At 39.3% G+C, this 20,908-nt stretch overlaps 1 protein-coding gene across 2 annotated transcripts in view; it reads right to left on the bottom strand.

Annotated features, from left to right (window-relative positions):
• ADAMTS2 (ADAM metallopeptidase with thrombospondin type 1 motif 2) overlaps nucleotides 1–20,908 on the bottom strand; it is a 314,797-nt gene that overhangs the window by 39,771 nt on the left and 254,118 nt on the right. For both annotated transcript variants that reach the window (XM_070739160.1, XM_070739161.1), the window contains exon 11: nucleotides 3,347–3,492. In XM_070739160.1, coding sequence (XP_070595261.1) covers nucleotides 3,347–3,492 — 146 coding nt within the window. The remainder of the gene's footprint in view (nucleotides 1–3,346; nucleotides 3,493–20,908) is intronic.

The raw sequence follows: 20,908 nt of genomic DNA, 5'->3' as shown, positions 1-20,908 counted from the left end.
TTCAGTGGGAATGTGAGGAATCAAGCAAACAAAAAGAGGAAAAGTTTATTTCTTAACTATGTAGTGCAGGTTGACTCTGCCCATAGCCAGGAGTTTGATCCTGACATGCTCCAGGTTGACTCAGCCTTGCATCCTTCCAATGTTAGTAAAATGAGGACCCAGATTGTTGGGGGAAATATGCTGACTGTAAAACACTTAAAGAGGGCTACAGTCCGAAGGTCCTACAGAGTTGGCCTTCTCCGGGTCCCGTCGACAAAACAATGTCATTTGGCGGGCCCCAGGGGAAGAGCCTTCTCTGTGGTGGCCCCGGCCCTCTGGAATCAACTCCCCCCGGAGATTAGAATTGCTCCCACCCTCCCTGTCTTTCGTAAACTACTCAAGACTTACTTATACCGTCAGGCATGGGGGAGTTGAGACACCTTTCCCCCAGGCTCTTTTATATTTTGTTTTATGTTTGGTATGAATCTGTTGTTTGGTTTTTTAAATATGATAGGGTTTTATATGTTTTTTAATATTAGATTTGTTCTACTATAATATTGTTTTTATTATTGTTATGAGCCACCCCGAGTCTTCGGAGAGGGGTAGCATACAAATCTAATAAATTATTATTATTATTATTATTATTATTATTATTATTATTATTATTATTATTATTATTATTATACTGTGAAGTGGTACCGGCATATAAGTTTAAATGCTATTGCTATTGTTACGTATCCATTGCAGTCATCCCAACTCAAGGCAGTTTTCAGCAGTTAAAAGATATTAAATATGACTCAGTTAAGAATAGTTGGATTTGATTCATAATTATCTTGTAGAATAGAAGAAATACGGTACCTGAATACACACGCACACATTAACTATGAAACCTTTAATGCAGCACTCAAAGTGATGATGATCAGAGATGGGTTCCTACCGGTTCGCAACGGTTATATAGAAGTGTTAGTAACTTGGTGGCCCGAATCAATGGAACTGGCAGTGACCCAGGTCTGCCATGCCCCCAAACTGGTTCTTTCAGTGGCACCATAGGTGGCACCATCTTCTTTTTTTGCTTCCGTGCATTGGTGGAAGCATTTTTTTTAGTACTGTTCATGTGCACGCATGAACACAAAGCATATGCATAGCACACAAAGTACACCCTCCCACGGAGCACATCCCTGAATGAACTGGCAGTAGGAGAATCTGGAACCCACCCTTGATTATGATATTTCCCTGGCAGATTAAGTCCAAAATTTCCATTTATTGCATGGATAATTTATCTTCCTAAATCTTACTGTAATTTATCGAGATTATGTCTCAGATATTTAACTTATTACTTTTTAACTTACCACTGCATTTTCTCATGTTGCCTTTTGTGCTATTTTTAGGGTTTTTTTAAACTTTATGTGAAGAATCCATAATAATAATAATAATAATTTTTTTAATAGAACCAGAAGTGGTACTGATTTCCTTTAAGTCCCTGAATATGCAGTGGGCAGTCTGGCAAAAATAAACTTCTCTTATATCTTCCCTGGCTTCAATAGTAAACATAAAAACATGATACTTATAAAATGATTTCATGGTTCATTTCGAACAATTGATGACAAATTTGTGATCAGATATAGTATGAAGAAATCTATTGAGCATAAATTTGTTTCTTCCAGTAAAATCAGTGGGAATGCCTTGCGAATCATGAAATAAGTGTGAATCTGGAGGACATTTTAGTGGAAATAAAAGTACTTAATTTTTCATTATTTCTGTCAAACATCGCAATAAACTTTCACATATATGTTTCGTATATTAGGAGGGGAAATCGTACACATAGACAAAATCCAGTTAAGTCTCTTTTTGTTTTAATATGAAGTGAATAGATAAGTTGCATCTTAAAGTGTTCTGCAGTTTAAAAATTTGGATGCAGAATGCCTATTAGAAAAAAAAGGCAGTGTCTGGGGAAACAACAGCAGGGTTATCTTTAATCATAGCCAATATTCATTTATAAAATGTATTGCATTACTATTACTTTCATTCATTAGAATTCTCAAGCAGGATGCACAACAGATTGAAATCTATTAAATTACACACCTTAAAGTCATCAAATTAATTGAATGACAATAAGAAACTGAAATACAGTGATACCTTGTCTTACAAACTTAATTGGTTCCAGGATGAGGTTCTTAAGGTGAAAAGTTTGTAAGACAAAACATTGTTTCCCATAGGAATCAATGGAAAAGCGATTAATGTGTGCAAGCCCAAAATTCACCCCTTTTGCCAGCCGAAGCGCCCGTTTTTGCGCTGCTGGGATTCCCCTGAGGCTCCCCTCCATGGGAAACCCCACCTCCGGACTTCTGTGTTTTTGCGAGGCTGCAGGGGAATCCCAGCAGGGGAAACCCAGCAGGGGAATCCCAGCATCACAAAAACGAGCACTTCACTGGCAACGGAAGTCTGGAGGCGGGGCATCCTAGCGGCGGTGGTGGGTTTGTAAGGTGAAAATAATTTGTAAGAAGAGGTGTTTGTAAGACGAGGTATCACTGTACATAGTCTGCCACAGTATTGCTTGATGTGTTCTATTTGACTCTGCTGTTTCTTCCCCAAACCCCCAAAACTTTAACCTCAGACTGTGTACTGTCGATCTCACCCCATTCCTAAAAGGTCTGTAAGAGGCTTGCATAAGTGCACCAGTGTGCCTACCGTTCCTCTCCTAATATTCCCTTTATTTTATCTTCCCAGTAGATTCACAGTGAAACAAAAGCAAGAGCAATAAAACTTAGTTTAATATTTAATCGTAATCAAGAAATTTTTAAAATATGTTGTGACAACATTATTTTAAATCCATTGAAGACATCTAAACCAAAATCCATTATCAAAGAGCATAATCTCGAGGACTGGTCAGATCCCATAGAGTCAGCCTTCTCCAGGTCCCATCAACCAAGCAATGTCATCTGGCGGGGCCTAGGGGAAGAGACTTCTCTGTGGCATCTGTGACCCTTTGGAACCAACTCTCTCGGGAGATTCGTACCACCCCCACGTTCCTGGCCTTTCTCAAGGCCCTGAAGACCCATCTTTGTCAGCAGGCATGGGGGCAGTGAGTGTTAAGAACTACTGAATGTGGCTGACTGTGTTTTTTAGGATATCCGGGGTTTTAGGAAATTTTTAGAACTTTTAATATTAGATTTCTACCTGCTTGCATTTTGTATTTATTCCTGTTATTAGCTGCCCTGAGTTGCTTGAGAAGGGCGGCATAGAAATCTAATAAATAAATAAGTAAGTAAGTGAATAAGTAAGTAAGTAAGTAAGTAAGTAAGTAAGTAAGTAAGTAAGTAAGTAAGTAAGTAAGTAAATAAAAATGATTTGATTAGGTTCAACTTACTGTGGATTGTCACATTGGCGTGTCCGGAATTTCACTCCCGTTCCGCATGTTCGGGAACAGGAACCAAATTTGCTCCATGCTCCCCAGTTTCCATCTTGCTTCAAGATATCTGGAGTTAACCAGATACAGTGACCTTTAAAACAATGCTAAAAGAGAAAAATATACAGGTATGCATATTTTTGAAATTCATCAGCTTTGTTTTCTTGGCAACTGGGCCTAGGTTGAAAGGAATTGCTGTTTAAGTAGAAATACTACTGCAAAAGAAACCACTGGTTTCTTACATATGAGAGTCTTCGTTGAGGGGTGGCATACAAATCTAATAAATTATTATTATTATTATTATTATTATTATTATTATTATTATTATTATTATTATATGCGTTTTTCATATATTACAAATGCAGATGTTTGAACTGCTTCCATTGGGGAAAAAAATGCTGCCAGAGTTTATGATACTTTGCTTTGGATTTGGTCGATTGCATGTCAGTTCATACCTACCCAACTGTAACCTAGATATAGCTTCCTCAGTTATGTAGTTGAATCTCCAGAAGGAAAAAAATAAAAATAAAACCTTCCCCTATTGCACTATATCAGTTCCCTGGGTAGACCTAGAGCAGTGTTTCCCAACCTTGGCAACTTGAAGATATCTGGACTTCAACTCCCAGAATTCCCCAGCCAGCATTTGCTGGCTGTGGAATTCTGGGAGTTGAAGTCCAGATATCTTCAAGTTGCCAAGGTTGGGAAACACTGACCTAGAGGACTGCAAGGAGACAAATGTGACAATGGAGCAACCATAAAATGGAGACAGAAGAAAGTGATCTTATTCAAAATCCACACTTTTTTTTTCCTTTTCAATTTTTCAAAGAAGGTTGCCAGTTCAACAGTACATCCCAGGGAAACATATGAAAAATGTAGTGCAGGTAGTCCTCAACTTAGAACCACAATTGAGCCCAACATTTATGTTGCTAGGGGGGAAATGTACTAAGTAGGTTTTGTCCCGTTTTACAACTTTTCTTCCCACATTTGTTAAGTGCATCACTGCCATTGTTAAGTAAGTAACACGGCTGTAGACTGAATCTGGTGTCCCTATTGACTTGTTTGAAGGAAGCAAAAGGGGATCACGTGACTCAAGGACACTAAAACCATCGTGAATCAATTGCCCATGGTCTGAATTTTGGTGATGTGACCATGGAGATGCTTCAATGGCCATAAGTGTGAAAAATGATCATAAGTTACTTTTTTTCAGTGTCATTACAACTACTAATGGTCACTAAACTGACTATTGTAACTCAAGGATTACATTTGTTTGTTGGTTTGTTTGTTTGCATTCTGCATTTATTATTTTTATCAATAATTCAAGGCAGCTAACATATCCAACACATTTTCCTCCTCCTATTTTCCCCACAAAAACCACCCTATGAGGTGAGCTGACTGAAAGAGAAGGACTGACCCAAAGTCATCCAGCTGATTTTCAGGTCTAAAGGAGGAATAGAACTCATGGTCTCCCATTTTAATATCCTTCAAAAATAATGTTAAAATGCATTATTTGTTTTACAACTAGTTAAAAGGTGAATATAACAACCAAAATCACAAATGTAAATATTTCTCTTTGGAGAAACATAACTAAATAATTCCCAAATTTAATGGTGACAAAAAATTGAAACTAAATGTTGATGTTCCTAACCTGGCAGATTTACAAAAATTAGAATCTGAGAAAAGCAAAAATTAATGTATCACTATAATTGTTACACCACAGCTATTTATTGCTTGTCTACATGTAGTAGCCAAGTTTTGGGAGAAACACATAGTTTGATGTGGTCCATTTTATTCACAATAATATCAAACAGAGACAGCTAAATCCAAATTATATCAGCAGAATACAATGTTGCTCCCGCCCTACACCATTGGATTTTATTTAATTAAATTAGAGTGGTAATGTTTCAACAGCTGAAATCCACAGTTCTTTATCAGTTCTGATTTACAAATGAAATTCTAAACAATTTAATTGCAGGAATGAGAAAAAGCTTTTACAACAGCAAGTAAGAAAAAGGGCTTTAGCTAACATGGTAACATAGTAAGGAGCAATATTTGTTTGTATGGTAACACTGATGGTCTCAGAAAACATTAGAAGCAATCATTATTTTGGCTTCCGGTAGTGACATCACTGTGTAAAGAAGCGAGGGAAGCTTATATTTCCTCATTGGGGGTAGGTTTTTGTTCATATTTTTTGGCACTGTTCATGTGCACGGGCCCATGTGGCATGCCCACTTGGTGTGGGAGGAAGCAAACCAATAAGTTAGAACACATCCTTGTATCTATCTGTCTATCATCTGTCTGTCCGTCCATCCATCCATCCATTATCTATCTCAAATGTATATAGCCACCATACAACCACTTTCGTTGTGGTTTTTATAATTTTTATAATTATATATAATTTTTACATTTTTATTATTGTTTTATGACTTGAACCGAGTTGTGGTATATAAAAAGGGTAGCAATATAAGTTTTTTAAAGAAATACACAAATAAAACTACACCTAATGTGAAAAGTCTCCAGTCGTCTGCAAGCTTCCTCCTTCCTTTATATGGCTAGGATTGATCAAAATTGTATCCCAATCCCTTTGGCACAATGATATTGGCAAAGGCTTACAATCTCATCCACATGAACCTTCTCCAATAAAATATGAAGCTAGAAATGTTTTCATAATATACTACCATTGCTTTATACCAGTATGTAATTATAGGTTCTGTGCATGAATGGTTTGTCAGGATAAGAATCTGGGCATCAACACACACACACAGATGGCTGTACACAATCATTTGTTAACTTTTCCTAATAATCATTTCCATAACAAATGTTATGCCACTTGATCAGCCTTCAATTTTAGGCATTTGACAGGAACTGTATGTGAAGCACATGGCTAAACAAACACCCACCACCAGCAAAAATGGAGAAGGATGCATAATACAAAATGTGTTTTAAACAGAGAATAAAGAATACTTTAGTAAAGGGATCAAATAAAAATGTGCCAGATACCTTATAAAAATAGTACAAAAGGCCATAATTTGTAGACCTGCTGCACAGAAAACATTACCAGTGATTTGGATGATGAACATATGTCTGAAGTTTCCGAACATTTTTCAAAGGTAGCCCCATATAGAGAGCATTGCAGTAGTCGAACCTCGAGGTGATGAGGGCATGAGTGACTGTGAGCAGTGAGTCCTGGTCCAGATAGGGCCACAACTGGTGCACCAGGCGAACCTGGGCAAACGCCCCTCTCGCCACAGCTGAAAGATGTTTCTCTAATGTGAGCTATGGATCAAGGAGGACGCCCAAGTTGTGGACCCTCTCTGAGGAGATCAATAATTCCCCCCCCCCAGGGTTATGGACGGACAGATGGAGTTGTCCTTGGGAGGCAAAACTCACAGCCACTCCGTAGGTAGGTAGGTAGGCAGGCAGAGAGAGAGATAGGGAGAAAGGGAGGAGGAGGGAGGGAGATAGGAGATAGGGGAGAGGAAGAGAGAGAGAGAGAGAGAAAGAGAGAGAGAGAGAAAGAGAGAGAGAGAATATCTCAAAAAATTGACACAAACCAACAGTATTGGTAAGAATACGTTTCCCACTATTACATCTAACCATGAGAGTCCCATGTCCCTATTTGTCTCCTCTCTGTTAATGGAGGAATCCTCAGGCTATTCCCTTCATACTTGAAGAAACCACTTCAAATCTGTTCTGCTTTCCTCTCTTCCTTTGCCACATGCTGCCTTCCTCTTCCTCACCTGGGTCATAGAAAAATGTCACCCAGAATAACACTCGTGTTATTCCTGTACTACAACCCTTGCGCTCTAATTTGAACCCCAAGAAAACGTGCACTTTATTCTACTTCAACTCCAGTTCTAGGGATCCCAGAGAAACTAGAAAACCTCACAAGGAGGGCCATAATTAATGGAGATCTTTGTCCTATTGTTCTGACCCTGTTAGCCCCATTGTTAACATTGGCGGTAGCTCAGTCTGCCAGTGCATTAACTTCATCTCCTATTTTTATCTTCTGTTATTATATTAATGTTACCACAAAGTGCTTCCACTAATGTTTCTATCAGAGGATTAAATAAGAAAAGGGAGAGTGGGCAGCCCTGCTTACTATCTCCTGAGGTTTCCAAATATTTTGGCTTGAAAAATAAAGCATTGTGTTGATATCTGAAATATCCAGATTTTTTTCTTTCTAATGTATAATCTGGCTCTATTATATTTTATTCATTTAGTCTACATTCTTCTTCTGAATGTAATACATTTATCATGTATGTAATTTTTTTCTGATCCTATTCATTTGGCTTATACATTTGTCTGTTATTACTGCCTTTATTGCATCCCATCTTAGTTCTTTGTTCCACATAATTTATATTTTAAAGGCTTATCAAAACTTGAACAGATGTTGCTTCCCTTGTAGATTATAAAGCAATCTAGAACTCAAATTCCAAAAATGGGCAAATGGGAGCTTTCTAAGTTATATCCGATAATAACTGAGATATGATCTGGAATTCAGATTGGTGAAATTTCTGCTCAGTCCAATCGACTAAAAATGTTTTTGAAACTCCAATATAATCTCTTCTTAAATGACATTGGACCATACCTGAATAATACATAAATCCCTTTTTGAAGAATTCATAATACCCTAAATATCAAAAACATGAGCACATATATTTGTACATTTGCATTAAAGTCTGCAATGTCTCAGGTAGTAAAGGTTGCCCTTTTTGTTAAATGAAAAAAGCTATAACTGCATCAGTATTTAAATCATCCCCTAAAAATATTTTTTTCCAGCCAAACATACCAAAAGTACAGCTTTGTAAAAAAAAAAAAAAAAAGTTCTAGGTTGTAAAAATTAATTTCTCCTCCCCATCTATATGAATCTTTATAAAATCTAAGTATAAATCTTTATAAAATACTTCTTGGCTTTTCCAGCGAGGAAAACCCCCCCACCTCTTCCAAAATGTTTGTCCTCAATTCTCGACTTCCAGGGAATAGTGGACTGAAGATGTCTTTGCTTTTAGTAAAGCTGATGACTGTAGAATAACAAGCAGCTGACAAATGGATTGGTGCCTTGAATTCATCTCCAGATACAGGGAAGAGTCTGAGATTGCCTTTAGTGGTCCTTACAGATGCTCCCTACAATGTTCTCTGGCAGGTATTAGAGTTTTGGGAGTTTGGAAGGTCAGCTTTGCCCAAGCTGAAGTTTGGAGACTTCAAATGGACATTGGATTTGCCCACTTCCTCTCTATATCACTTCTGAAAGTGGCTTGTAAATTTCTTTTTGAATACACAGGACGATAGGGTGATTGTCCCTCAATCCTCAACAAGAGAAGTTGCATCTAAGTTTAAGAACTGAAAGATATTTTTTTTAAAAAAAGAAATAAGCAGGGAAAGATTAGAATGTTGATTTTGGAAAGTTATAAACAGATTAGACCAGATTGATTGAAAATAAGAAATCACCTTCCTGTGATTTGTTTAAAATTCTATTAAAAATAAAAAGATTTTGAAACTAACTGTAAAAAATATTGATATGGCAAAATGTTATAGATTAGAGAAAAACCTGATAAGAGGAGAACTTGGAGGCTGTTGCTAAAGGTAACCAGAATGAATTAAAGATTATGATTTAAAGAGAAGAGCCACTAATACTGAATGTAAAAATGTATTTTAACTTTGGAAGAATTCAAGGCAGTAATGTATTCAGAGGTTTCTCTTCCAGTTGTCTGCTATTATTAAAAATCAGACTGTTTTTGGATATGGATTTTAAAAAAGACAATCTACAATAGTGATATTGATAAAGATGATATGCAGTGCCTAAAAATGAAACTGACTAATGTTAAATAGTTAAAAGGGACACACAAATAATCAGAAGAGTGCCTTGGATGTGTGGATTTCATCTCAGAAGAATAACTTGGACAACTTTCTTATTTTGGACTTACAAAAGTGATGAGTTATACTTCTGAAGGTGAATTGATCATTAAATGCTATTGAGATACACCTTCCTTTTTGCTATAGGCTTTGATGCAGAGTTCCCCAACCCCCAGATTATGGCCCACTATCAGGGCATGGTCTATTACCACCAGGCCACATGAGCAGTGGGTGGATGCACACATGTATCACATACAGCTCAGTTTGCAATATGGCAATAGAAAAGAGAACAGAAAATAATGTCCTATGACCAGGATAGATTCTGACTTACCTTGCTGCTACTTCATTTCCTGATGTGCGCTGCATGGGCACACACATATGTAGTGCTAAAAACTCCAGCTTCTGTGCATGTGCAAAAGAAATAAACAGCAAAAAACCAAAGGAGACAGTTCAGGAGTATGTCCAGCCTGTCATTGCAGCTGGTTCAGCAAGCGGGCGGAAATTCCCGCTACTGGTTCTATAGAACTGGTCCGAACTGGCAAGAATTCACCTCTGCCTATGATTTGTACTGGAGATAATGCCATGCAAAATATCCATGGGATCCTGATTCCATACAGCAACGAAGGGGGGGGGGGGGGAAGTTCCCAGATTTCCTATTTACAAAAATATCCATTCAGTTTCCCAAGCTTTAGAATGAAAAAAAGGAAAGATAACTGTTTGTAAACAGTGATCCCTCGTTTTTCACTGGGGATGCATTCCAAGACCACCTGTGAAAAACAAATTTCCGTGAAGTAGAGGAAAGATATTATTTTTATGTAAATAATGAGTATTTGGACTTTTAAAACCCACCCTTGGCATTAAACAGTCATTCTATAATGTTTCTCAGCTGGAACTGCATGTGATATCCTACCAGTTTCTTTAATAGAGTACAGTAATATTGTAGAAGAATTTTATGAATTTTTAATGGATTTAAAATTTTCAATGGATTTAATGGATTTAAGCCCCCTTTGAAAACCAGTAAAATAGTGAATCCGCGAAAGATGAGCCTTGAAGTAGCGAGGGATTACTGTGACTGTTTTGCTTTTTTAATCATTGGATTTATATTTTGTTTTCCTGTTGTGAGCCACTCCGAGTCTTCGGAGAGAGGCGGCATACAAATCCAATAAATGAATGAATGAATGAATGAATGAATGAATGAATGAATGAATAAGTAGGTAGGTAGGTAGGTAGGTAAGTAAGTAAGTAAGTAAGTAAGTAAGTAAGTAAGTAAATTAATAAATTAATAAATTTAAAAAAAAGAGAGATGATGTTATTGGGTGAAAATGTTTCCTATTTGAATGGCTTCACCAGGTGTTGTCAATAGAGTTCTGACTTTTGAAGTATCATATAATGAGGAAAACAACCTGAATATTAAGGTCAGTAAGACACGTTTATAATGCATAATTTGGATTATCAAATGAATTGGATTAAAGTAAAGTAAAATCATATTGTTGCAATTCCTACTTCTTTTTTACATCAGAATTACTCATATATAATGAATGGCAATTACAGATATGCCAAAATTAGAAACATAAAAAAATAGAAGATTGATGGCAGAAAAAGACCTCATGGTCCATCTATTATACTATTTCCTGTATTTTTATCTTAGGATGGATATATGTTTATCCCAGGTATGTTTAAATTCAGTTACTGTGGATTTACCAACCACATATGCTGGAAGTTTGTTCCAAGCATATACTACTCTTTCAGTAAAATAATATTTTCTCACGTTACTTTTAATCTTTTTCCCAACTAACCTCAGATTGTGCCTCATTGTTCTTGTTCTTATCATGCTATCATTGAGAATTGTGTTAATTGGACTTTGGTTGATTAATAATTGTATATTAGATCTTTCTGTTGCTTTGACTGCACCAGGTAATAAGTAGCCAAGATTGCTGAATAGTCCTTAAATGATATATTAGGGTTAATATAAACTGGGCTCTCCCAAATTAACAGCTCCATTTATGTCATGGGCTGATCTAAGAATGTTGCGCTAGAAATACATAGTGTATGGGAAACAGAAGTTTAAACAGTTTATCTTACAGAAATAAATCCCAGCCTACCTAATGTAATTAGAATTTGTTAGGAAACATCTGAAGTTCTTCTCCCTTCCAGATTTTAACATTTTCAAATGTTTGATTTTGTGGTCAAATCCTGTTTGCAAAGTGGTATTATTTCTTTGTCTCTTCATGACATGGGCAGCGCCGGACTTACCCGGCAGGCAGGCTTTGCTGGAGGGACCGGGAGACACGGTCCCTCATGGCGGCCGCCATTTTGGATCCCGGGTGAAGTCTCGCGATGCGAGACTTCGCTCGGGAGATCAGGGCCTGATTGGCCGGGCCCTGATTGGTCCGGGCGGGGCCTGCTTGCCCTATATAAGGGCGAGCAGGCCCGGGGCTCTCCCTTTTCGCCCGGACTGCTGTAGCTGTGCAGACACCCGCCCGCCCTCCACTATTTTCGCAGTGTGCTTAGGGGTCGCCCTTAGGGGGCCGAATGGGAATTTTTTGCAGTTCTGCCTCTTAGCAGAGCTGTTTTTTCGCCCATTCCACACTGGGATGATGGATGTGCGGTTAGGGGGTGCTTGCTTTTATTAGGTTAATTGGCTTACCTTTGGTCATTTGGGTAGGCAGGTTAGGGGCGGAAAACTGGGGTGGTTTAGCAACCGCACGTTCTCCCTTGGGCATCTTTGGGGATGATTGACAGGTTCTCCGCAAGCTCATGGAGGGAGTTTCTGCCTGAGCAGCTGGGGGGAACCTGTCTTTGGGTCCTGCACCTTTAATTCCCGGATTCCGGTTAGCCGGTGGGACCCCCCTCATGCACAGCATGGCAGGGTCGCAGGTGACGGCCTGGCCCTCACCTGGACTTGCATCGAGATACGCCCATGAGTTGCCCAGGAATGTTTGTTGGCATAACGTCATTTCCGCCCCGGAAGTAGTTGTTTGACCCTGCAGGTCCAGTTCCGGGTCATAGTTGATTATGCTAATTTATGCAAAGTATTTGAATAAATTATGCAAATTTTATGTTAATAAAAATGACCCAATTTAAATCCAGCTCTTGTGTCCGTGTCGTTACTCCGTCTCTCCAGCAAAGCTCTGCTGTGACTAGTCTTGTCTATCTCATTACATGTGCTAATTTACAAAGAATGGTCACATGTGAAACCTTTCAAAAAAGACGGTGGAACTTATCTCTAATATTCCAAGATCTGTCTCTGTGATGACTAACACAGCACATATTTACCAATCTGTTTCATGTCTGGGAGAAGCTGAGGTCAGCTTTCTCAGAGGGAAATCATCTGGACTGTGAAGACAGTCTTTGGCAAAATAAACTTATCCCCTGTTTAATTTCCTTTATGGAATGCTTACATGTAATTCTCTAAGTATTGTGAGGAGAAATTAAACTAAAAGGGGTAGAAGGGAATCTACATAGAAACACAGTGGAGAAGAGAGAGAGAAAATTATGGTGTTCCTTTGCCTCTGGCCATAATTCCTTTATTCTGTAATGAATCAGATGTTGGATGGATTATGGATTGAGCTCATCCTTAACGTTATTGTTCCCAGCACAACTCAAAATAGTTCCTGAAGGGGTGAAAGCAAGTAATTTTAGATACTGAATTTAAAGTGAGTTTACTTTGATGATCATGAGCTTGATTTCGGTTCTGAAATTCACAGCTAATGTTTTCCTTATTTCTTCTTTCTCAATCTTTTCCCCTGCTTCATAACTGCCATATATTTGAATGAAAGAAATAGAAACATAGAAACATAGAAGTCTGATGGCAGAAAAAGACCTCATGGTCCATCTAGTCTGCCCTTATACTATTTTCTGTATTTTATCTTAGGATGGATATATCCCAGGCATATTTAAATTCAGTTACTGTGGATTTATCTACCACGTCTGCTGGAAGTTTGTTCCAAGGATCTACTACTCTTTCAGTAAAATAATATTTTCTCATGTTGCTTTTGATCTTTCCCCCAACTAACTTCAGATTGTGTCCCCTTGTTCTTGTGTTCACTTTCCTATTAAAAACACTTCCCTCCTGGACTTTATTTAACCCTTTAATATTTGGAGGAGAAAAAGAAATAGGAAAGAGATGGGCACAGAAGAAAAAGTTTAGGAAAAACATTCAAGCAACAACCAAAACTTCTATGGGTTTTGGCAAATTCAGACAGGATATAAAATAGAGCAAAGAGTAATTCAATAATGAAGGGATTCAGTGATGTAGAAGTCTCTGAGTCCATCCTCTAAAGCATTATCACCAGGAGTGGTGGTAAAATAATTCTCTGCAATTTAAAAATAGAAATTCCAGTTGCAAAACTGCATCCAGTGGTTTATATTTATAGGAAGAACATAATGAGAAAATACGTAATGCTCTGGACAATCCTCTGAATTTACAAATGGCTAGCAATGCTTCAGGGGGATTTAGATTAATTCAAGCCTTTTTGGAAGATCCTCATTTTTAAGAAGATAACTCCAGAACCTTTCTGCATCAGTCTTTGTTTCAAACTGTATTTCACTGAATTTCTAAAATATAGTATGATATAAATAAACATCCCTATGTGGCATGTAAATGCAACAAAAAAGAGCTCCCTTTTTTAATGACAATCATTAAGTGTTGTACCACATGATTCTTGACAAATGTATCTTTTTCTTTTATGTATGCTGAGAGCATATGCACCAAGACAAATTCCTTGTGTGTCCAATCACACTATTCTATTCTATTCTATTCTATTCTATTCTGTTCTGTTCTGTTCTATTCTATAGGGAGCTGTCTGACAGCTCAGCTACTAAGGTCTCTTGAATTTTCCACCTGTACTGTGAACCAATCAATTTAACCCACCAGTTTTCCCTGCCTGACAGGCGGACCAGAGGGAAACCTTCAGCCCAGGTTACCCTCGCCATTATCATATTAAACATGAATATATGTGGTAAGATCAAATGAGCAGTGTGTAAAATGGTCCAAAACCTGAGGCATAGAGCTGTCTATTCTGAGTAACTGAGAGATACAACAGTCAAATTGTTCTTTTACCTGCAAAAGAAATGTTCTCTTTCTTTTTTCAGAAAAACATAATAATGAAGGTAACATTTCATGAAGTCTCAATTTTACACCAAAAGTCCAACTGAATTCAACACTGTGCTAGCTCCAAAGAATAGCAATAGCAATCGCACTTATATATCGCTTCACAGCCCTCTCTTAGCAGTTTCAGCATATTGCCTCCAGCAATCTGGGGGCAAAGAGATGTAAGACTGCACAGTTAGGGTTTTAAACAGCTATTGGCTGAACATACATTTGTATAAAGGCACAAAAACAATTTAAGCTATTGCAAAAGAAATTATAACTTCCTGCTGTTTAAAGACCCATAAAGATTTATAAAAATTGAATATGGCAGTATTTCAGTGGGATAAATGTATAGGAACAGATTAAAGACCAATTTTGAAAAGCACAATTCTTAGGAAATTTTTATTCTGTGAATCAAACTAAAAAGCGCAAAATTGTTTTCTTCTTTTTAATGGTTGATTTACTTTAAAAAATGCATTAACACTAATAGGACCTCTTATCTTCCAATCCTTCTCTTACGTACATTCCACATTCCTCTTATCTATTTGTCCATTATCTTTTTAATATGCCCAATATTTTGCAATTACCAAATATAATTATATTGCCAAATATAATTGGCCAATTAAAAAATAACAGAAAAAATATGTAAGAGGGGACTAGTACATGTAATATCATCCATCACAGACCAGGTGCTTGTATTTTATACGCTAAAGCTATTAAAATGAGTATCTGAGAAAATTCAGAGGTCTTAGAAAAAGTTTTCTTCTCCATTTTGATAATGGCAAACCTCACTTTCAGAAAGAAGTGAAAAAGCAGCTTATTTTCCATGAAGAAAGTGAAGAAAATGCCATCTCAAAAATCAGGTCTTTATCTGAGTGAATTTGACTTAGGAAATCAAATTCATCACACTGTTAGTTGGTAATTATCTAGCTAAGCAATTTGCTCATAAAGAAAATGCAAAAATCTGCCACTAATTATCCTGCACTAAGATTAAATTTCTCTAGTAAGAGCCTGCTACATCTTTCTCAAGAAGCAAAATATAACCTCCTTGACTCAACCAGTTATCTCTTCTTGACCATTTTGTTATTGGTAATTTGTAGCATCAGCTAGCTATTGGTGGATAGAGACATGAAGATAGGCTTTAGATCACCATAATGGTGGCGATGTGGCTCTGTCACCCTCCTAAGTGCTGTAAATAACTAGTGGGGAAATTGCTCTTCTGAGACATTACAAGCTAAGATGGAGAACAATCAAACATGAAAGCAATTGAAGGTCTTTGTCTTCATTTTCAGATTTTAGCAATCTCACCTCAATACTTCCAGCTCTGCTTTTGATATGACCCTTAACAGAACTGCACAAAAGTACACATCATGGCTAGATGTAAGCAATTTTATTTTCAAAGGATTTTGAAAATTGGTGACAGCAAGCCATCAAAGTCATAATGCATTACTATTAGGATCGGAATACAATATATATTGACTCCTTCAGCAACTGTAGTAGCTGTCTGTGGTAACAGTATCAATAATAAAATTTATTTTCCATCTGAGGAGGCTCAACACTAGCTGAACCTCTACTGTCATCCTGTTTGCATTGTTGCCTTCAATTCCAAAAGGCAAATTTTACTCTGGCAAAGCTTAAAATGTCTTCAGAATGATTGTGTCAACCATGCAGCTCAATTCAATGCAACCTGAAGTTAGTTGGGGGAAAGATCAAAAGCAACGTGAGAAAATATTATTTCACTGAAAGAGTAGTAGATCCTTGGAACAAACTTCCAGCAGACCTGGTTGGTAAATCCACAGTAACTGAATTTAAACATGCCTGGGATAAACATAGATCCATCCTAAGATAAAATACAGGAAATACTATAAGGGCAGACTAGATGGACCATGAGGTCTTTTTCTGCCATCAGTCTTCTATGTTTCTATGTTTCTATCATAAGGAAAGAAGCATCAAGTACGCCAATTGAAAAAGCTGGCCCAGCAGAATTATCTGGAAATTATTAAAATTATTAATTTAGACCATACAATGGTTCGGAAGTGAATGTATTGCATCGGAAGTGAGCATTACATCGGGGCACTGCCCTTTGTGCATGTAGAGAAGCCTTTGTGCATTCACAAAGGGTTTATTGCCAGCTGCTTTCAAGCAGCAGAGACTGGCAATTCGGGGGTGTGGCAAGCCAGCCATCACTACTGGTTCATTAAGTGGGGCCAAATGGGGCCCCAACTGGTAGCAACCCACCACTGACTTAGATGCAGGTAGTAGCATGTGGACTTGTCCTTTAGAAATAAACTGCTGGCCTCAGATCAGGACAAAAAACATTGTATGAATTTCTCCCATATTTCAAGCATAGAGTACAGTGATACCTCGTCTTACAAATGCCTCGTCATACAAACTTTTCAAGATACAAACCCAGGGTTTAAGATTTTTTTGCCTCTTCTTACAAACTATTTTCACCTTACAAATCCACCGCCGCCACTGGAATGCCCCGCCTCCGGAATTCCGTTGCCAGCGAAGAGCCCGTTTTTGTGCTGCTGGGATTCCCCTGCTGGGATTCCCCTGCAGCATCACAAAAACACAGAAGTCCAGAGGTGGGGTTTCCCATGGAGGGGAGCCTCTGGGGAATCCCAGCAGTGCAAAAACGGGCGCTTCGGCTGGCAAAAGGGGTGAATTTTGGGCTTGCACGCATTAATCGCTTTTCCATTGATTCCTATGGGAAACATTGTTTCATCTTACAAACTTTTCACCTTAAGAACCTCGTCCCAGAATCAATTAAGTTTGTAAGACAAGGTATCACTGTATATTCATTCTTCTACAATCAGCCTCTCCAGAAATATCTACACACCAAAAGATTTTCTGGTCAGATGTTATCCAGCTACGTTAAAGAATCCTCTGGTCAGTCAAGATGTTGCCACAGTTTCAGCATAATGATGGAGAAGAGCAGTCAAAGCAAATAAACAAATCTCCCTGTCCCATCACCTTAGGGAATTCTTTGGGTGAAATGTTCCATGCTTTAAGGCAGAGGTCCCCAACCTTTTTTGCACCAGGGACCGGCTTTAAACTAGACCAATTTTCCACGGCCCGGGGGGCAGGGCTTTGGTCATATGGGGGTGGGGTTATGGAGGGGTGGAGCTTAGTGACGCAGCCCTCCACACTTCTCCACAGGACGGGGAGAATCAGGAGGCTCCTTTGGCGGCTAGGGGCTGCCTGGCTTTGTGATTTTGGCTGGGGGGGGAGTTAGGAAGGTCCTACTTCTCCACCCCCCAGCCAAAAATTCAAAGCCTATCTGCTGGATACGGGCGATGAGTGGGACAGAGCGGCGCGGAAGCCTCTTGCAGCAGCTGCTACAGCCACCGGCTTCCGCGCCGCTCGTCCCACCCATCGCCCGTATCCAGCAGAAGCTGCTGCCTGAGTGCTCTTGGCCGGCGGGATTCAAAGTGCTGGGGTGGGGGGTGTCCCGACAGCCCCCCCACCCCAGTGCTTTGCCTCCTGCTGGGACACCCCCCACCCCAGCACTTTGAATCCCACCGGCCAAGAGCACTCGGGCAGCAGCTTCTGCTGGATACGGGCAATGGGTGGGACGAGCGGCGCGGAAGCCTCTTGCAGCAGCTGCCACAGCCACCGGCTTCGGCGCCGCTCGTCCCGCTAATTGTCCGTGTCTGGCAGAAGCTGCTGCCCGACTGCTCTTGGCCGGCGGGATTCAAAGTGCTGGGGTGGGGGGTGTCCCAGCGGGAGGCGAAGCACTGGGGTGGGGGGGCTGTCAGGACACCCCCCATCCCAGCACTTTGAATCCCGCCAGCCAAGAGCACTCGGGCAGCAGCTTCTGCCAGACACGGGGAATGAGAGGGATGAGCGGCGCCGAAGCCGGTGGCTGTGGCAGCTGCTGCAAGAGGCTTCCGCGCCGCTCTGTCCCACTCATCGCCCGTATCCAGCAGATAGGCTTTGAGTTTTTGGCTGGGGGGGGGACTTAGGAAGGTCCTACTTCTCCCCCCCCCAGCCAAAAACTCAAAGCCTATCTGCTGGATACGGGCGATGAGTGGGACAGAGCGGCGCGGAAGCCTCTTGCAGCAGCTGCCACAGCCACCGGCTTCGGCGCCGCTCATCCCGCTCATCGCCCGTATCCAGCAGATAGGCTTTGAGTTTTTGGCTGGGGGGGGAGAAGTAGGACCTTCCTAACTCCCCCCCAGCCAAAATCACAAAGCCAGGCAGCTCCCAGCCGCCAAAGGAGCCTCCTGATTCTCCCCGCCCTGCCCGACGCCCCACCCTGTCCTGCATAATGTCCTCTGCCGGGAGGGCAGCGGCGCCGCGGACTGGCTGGAAAACCCCAACGGCCCGGTCCCGGTCCGCGGACCGGCGGTTGGGGACCTCTGCTTTAAGGGATAAATTTTATCCCCATTATTTACAGAATTTGACTGCTGATAAATATGGAATTCAGTTACGGTATATCATTCCAATATATAACAATATCGCCAAAAAGGCTTCTAGGGTTGTTAACCTGATCCTATGCAGCTTCTGCTCTGGCAATCTCACACTACTCACCAGAGCCTACAAAACTTTTGCCAGACCCATCCTTGAATACTGTTCATCTGTCTGGAACCCATACCACATCTTGGACATCAACACCCTTGAAAATGTCCAGAGATACTTTACCAGAAGAGCCCTTCACTCCTCCACTCGAAACAGAATACCCTACGAAAGCAGACTATCAATCCTAGGTCTAGAAAGCTTAGAACTACATCGCCTACATCGCCTACGATCTAAGTATTGCCCACATGATCATATGCTGCAACGTTCTACCTGTCAATGACTACTTCAGCTTCAACCGCAACAACACAAGAGCACGCAACAGATTCAAACTTAATATTAACCGCTCCAAACTTGACTGTAAAAAATATGACTTCAGCAACCAAGTTGCCGAAGCGTGGAACTCATTACCTGACTCGGTAGTGTCAACCCCTAACCCCCAACATTTTTCCCTTAGACTATCCATGATTGACCTATCCAGGTTCCTAAGAGGTCAGTAAGGGGCGTGCATAAGTGCACCAGTGTGCCTTCCGTCCACTGTCCAATTGTCTCTCCTTATCTCATTTATCTTTTCTTCCTTTCAAATATGTTCACCTATACTTTTATATCTTTTCTCCTATTCTTTTCTTTATTTATATTATTACATATCTATTCTCTTCAATGTGTATTATGTATTGGACAAAATAAATAAATAAATAAAATAAATAAATTCCAGAATTTATAGATGGGAAGCATTCAGTGAAGGCTTCTGCTAGCTAAAGCAAACTAAACAAAACCAACACAAGAAAAAGCTTTTCTGGCACTTAATTTCCTCAGCTGTTGCTAAGCCAAACTACTTTCTTAACGTGTCAGCCATGTTCAGATTGGCCTGTGTTTTACTGGGCACTGGGAATAGGGATATGAAATCACAATAACTACTTGTTTGTAGATGGGAGAGGAAGAATAGTTGTTTTTCTGAACTCACACATTTAATTGATTATCATTCTGTTCTGTTTCACTAACAGTGTTCCAAGCAAAACATCTGACAAATGTTGAAGCACAGAGCTATTGGTTTTTGTTCATGAAGTTAGCAGAGAGAGATTGAATCTGTTTTTTAAAAGATTCAAAATACTATTAAATGAATGAGTACTATTTACCATGACTTAATTAATAGCTAAAGAAACACTTAACATTAATAAAAAATCCACTGAAAAGAAAGAGTTGGATCTGGCAATTGTGTCAAAAGCACAATTGTATGTTGGAATCCTATTTAATCAAAACAGTTCTCATATAACTCTGAAAATATGATGGTCTCTCTATCAATCTTATCAATGTGCTATTAAGCATTGATATGGTTTCAGATTACTGTCAGTGTGTATGTATATGTAGGCCAAAGTCACGCTAAATCATTTATGCTTTCATGTCTAATGGAGGCTAGAACTCACTGTCTCCTGGTTTCTAGGCCAACATCACTATGCCAAATGGGCAATTCCCATTAGAAGTTTATCATTCAATCCACCAAATGGGATCTTCTCAATTTTAGAAAGGTTTTAAAAATCCTTTAGATAAACATTTCTCAACTGTATACCCAGTGTAGCTACCGTATTGGTTTTTTATATTTGCCGTCCATTAAGTGAGATACAAATTCAAAGGCAAATCACTTGATGATATGAGGGAATGAGTTTAAAGGATGGATTTTTATTATAAGCAATCAATTACTTTTCTTCTTTTCCACATCAAATCTGATTATGTTTCTTTCCATTGAAATTTCCCATCTGCTTCCACTGTTCTGTGGAATATTAAAACTTTTTGTCAGGAAATTACTCAAATTGGTTGGTCAAAATAGATTACTTGGACTATTTCTCATTGAAGTGGAAAAACACTGTGATTCATGATATACCAAATAAAAGTTAAGTTTACTACAAAGAAACCAGATGTCTGACAGAAAGCAAATCTAATTTAACTGTTTTTCCTGACATGATAGTTTTGTATACAAAGAATTATTTCATAAAGAAGCTCACTCAAACTAGATAAATCAATATGAGATGATATAATCTGGAAAATAATTACTTTTCTAC

This window comes from Erythrolamprus reginae, chromosome 2, assembly GCF_031021105.1.
Source record: "Erythrolamprus reginae isolate rEryReg1 chromosome 2, rEryReg1.hap1, whole genome shotgun sequence".
NCBI lineage: Eukaryota > Metazoa > Chordata > Lepidosauria > Squamata > Dipsadidae > Erythrolamprus > Erythrolamprus reginae.
Note: the sequence above shows the minus strand (reverse complement) of the source record. Positions and strands in the feature narration are given on the sequence as shown.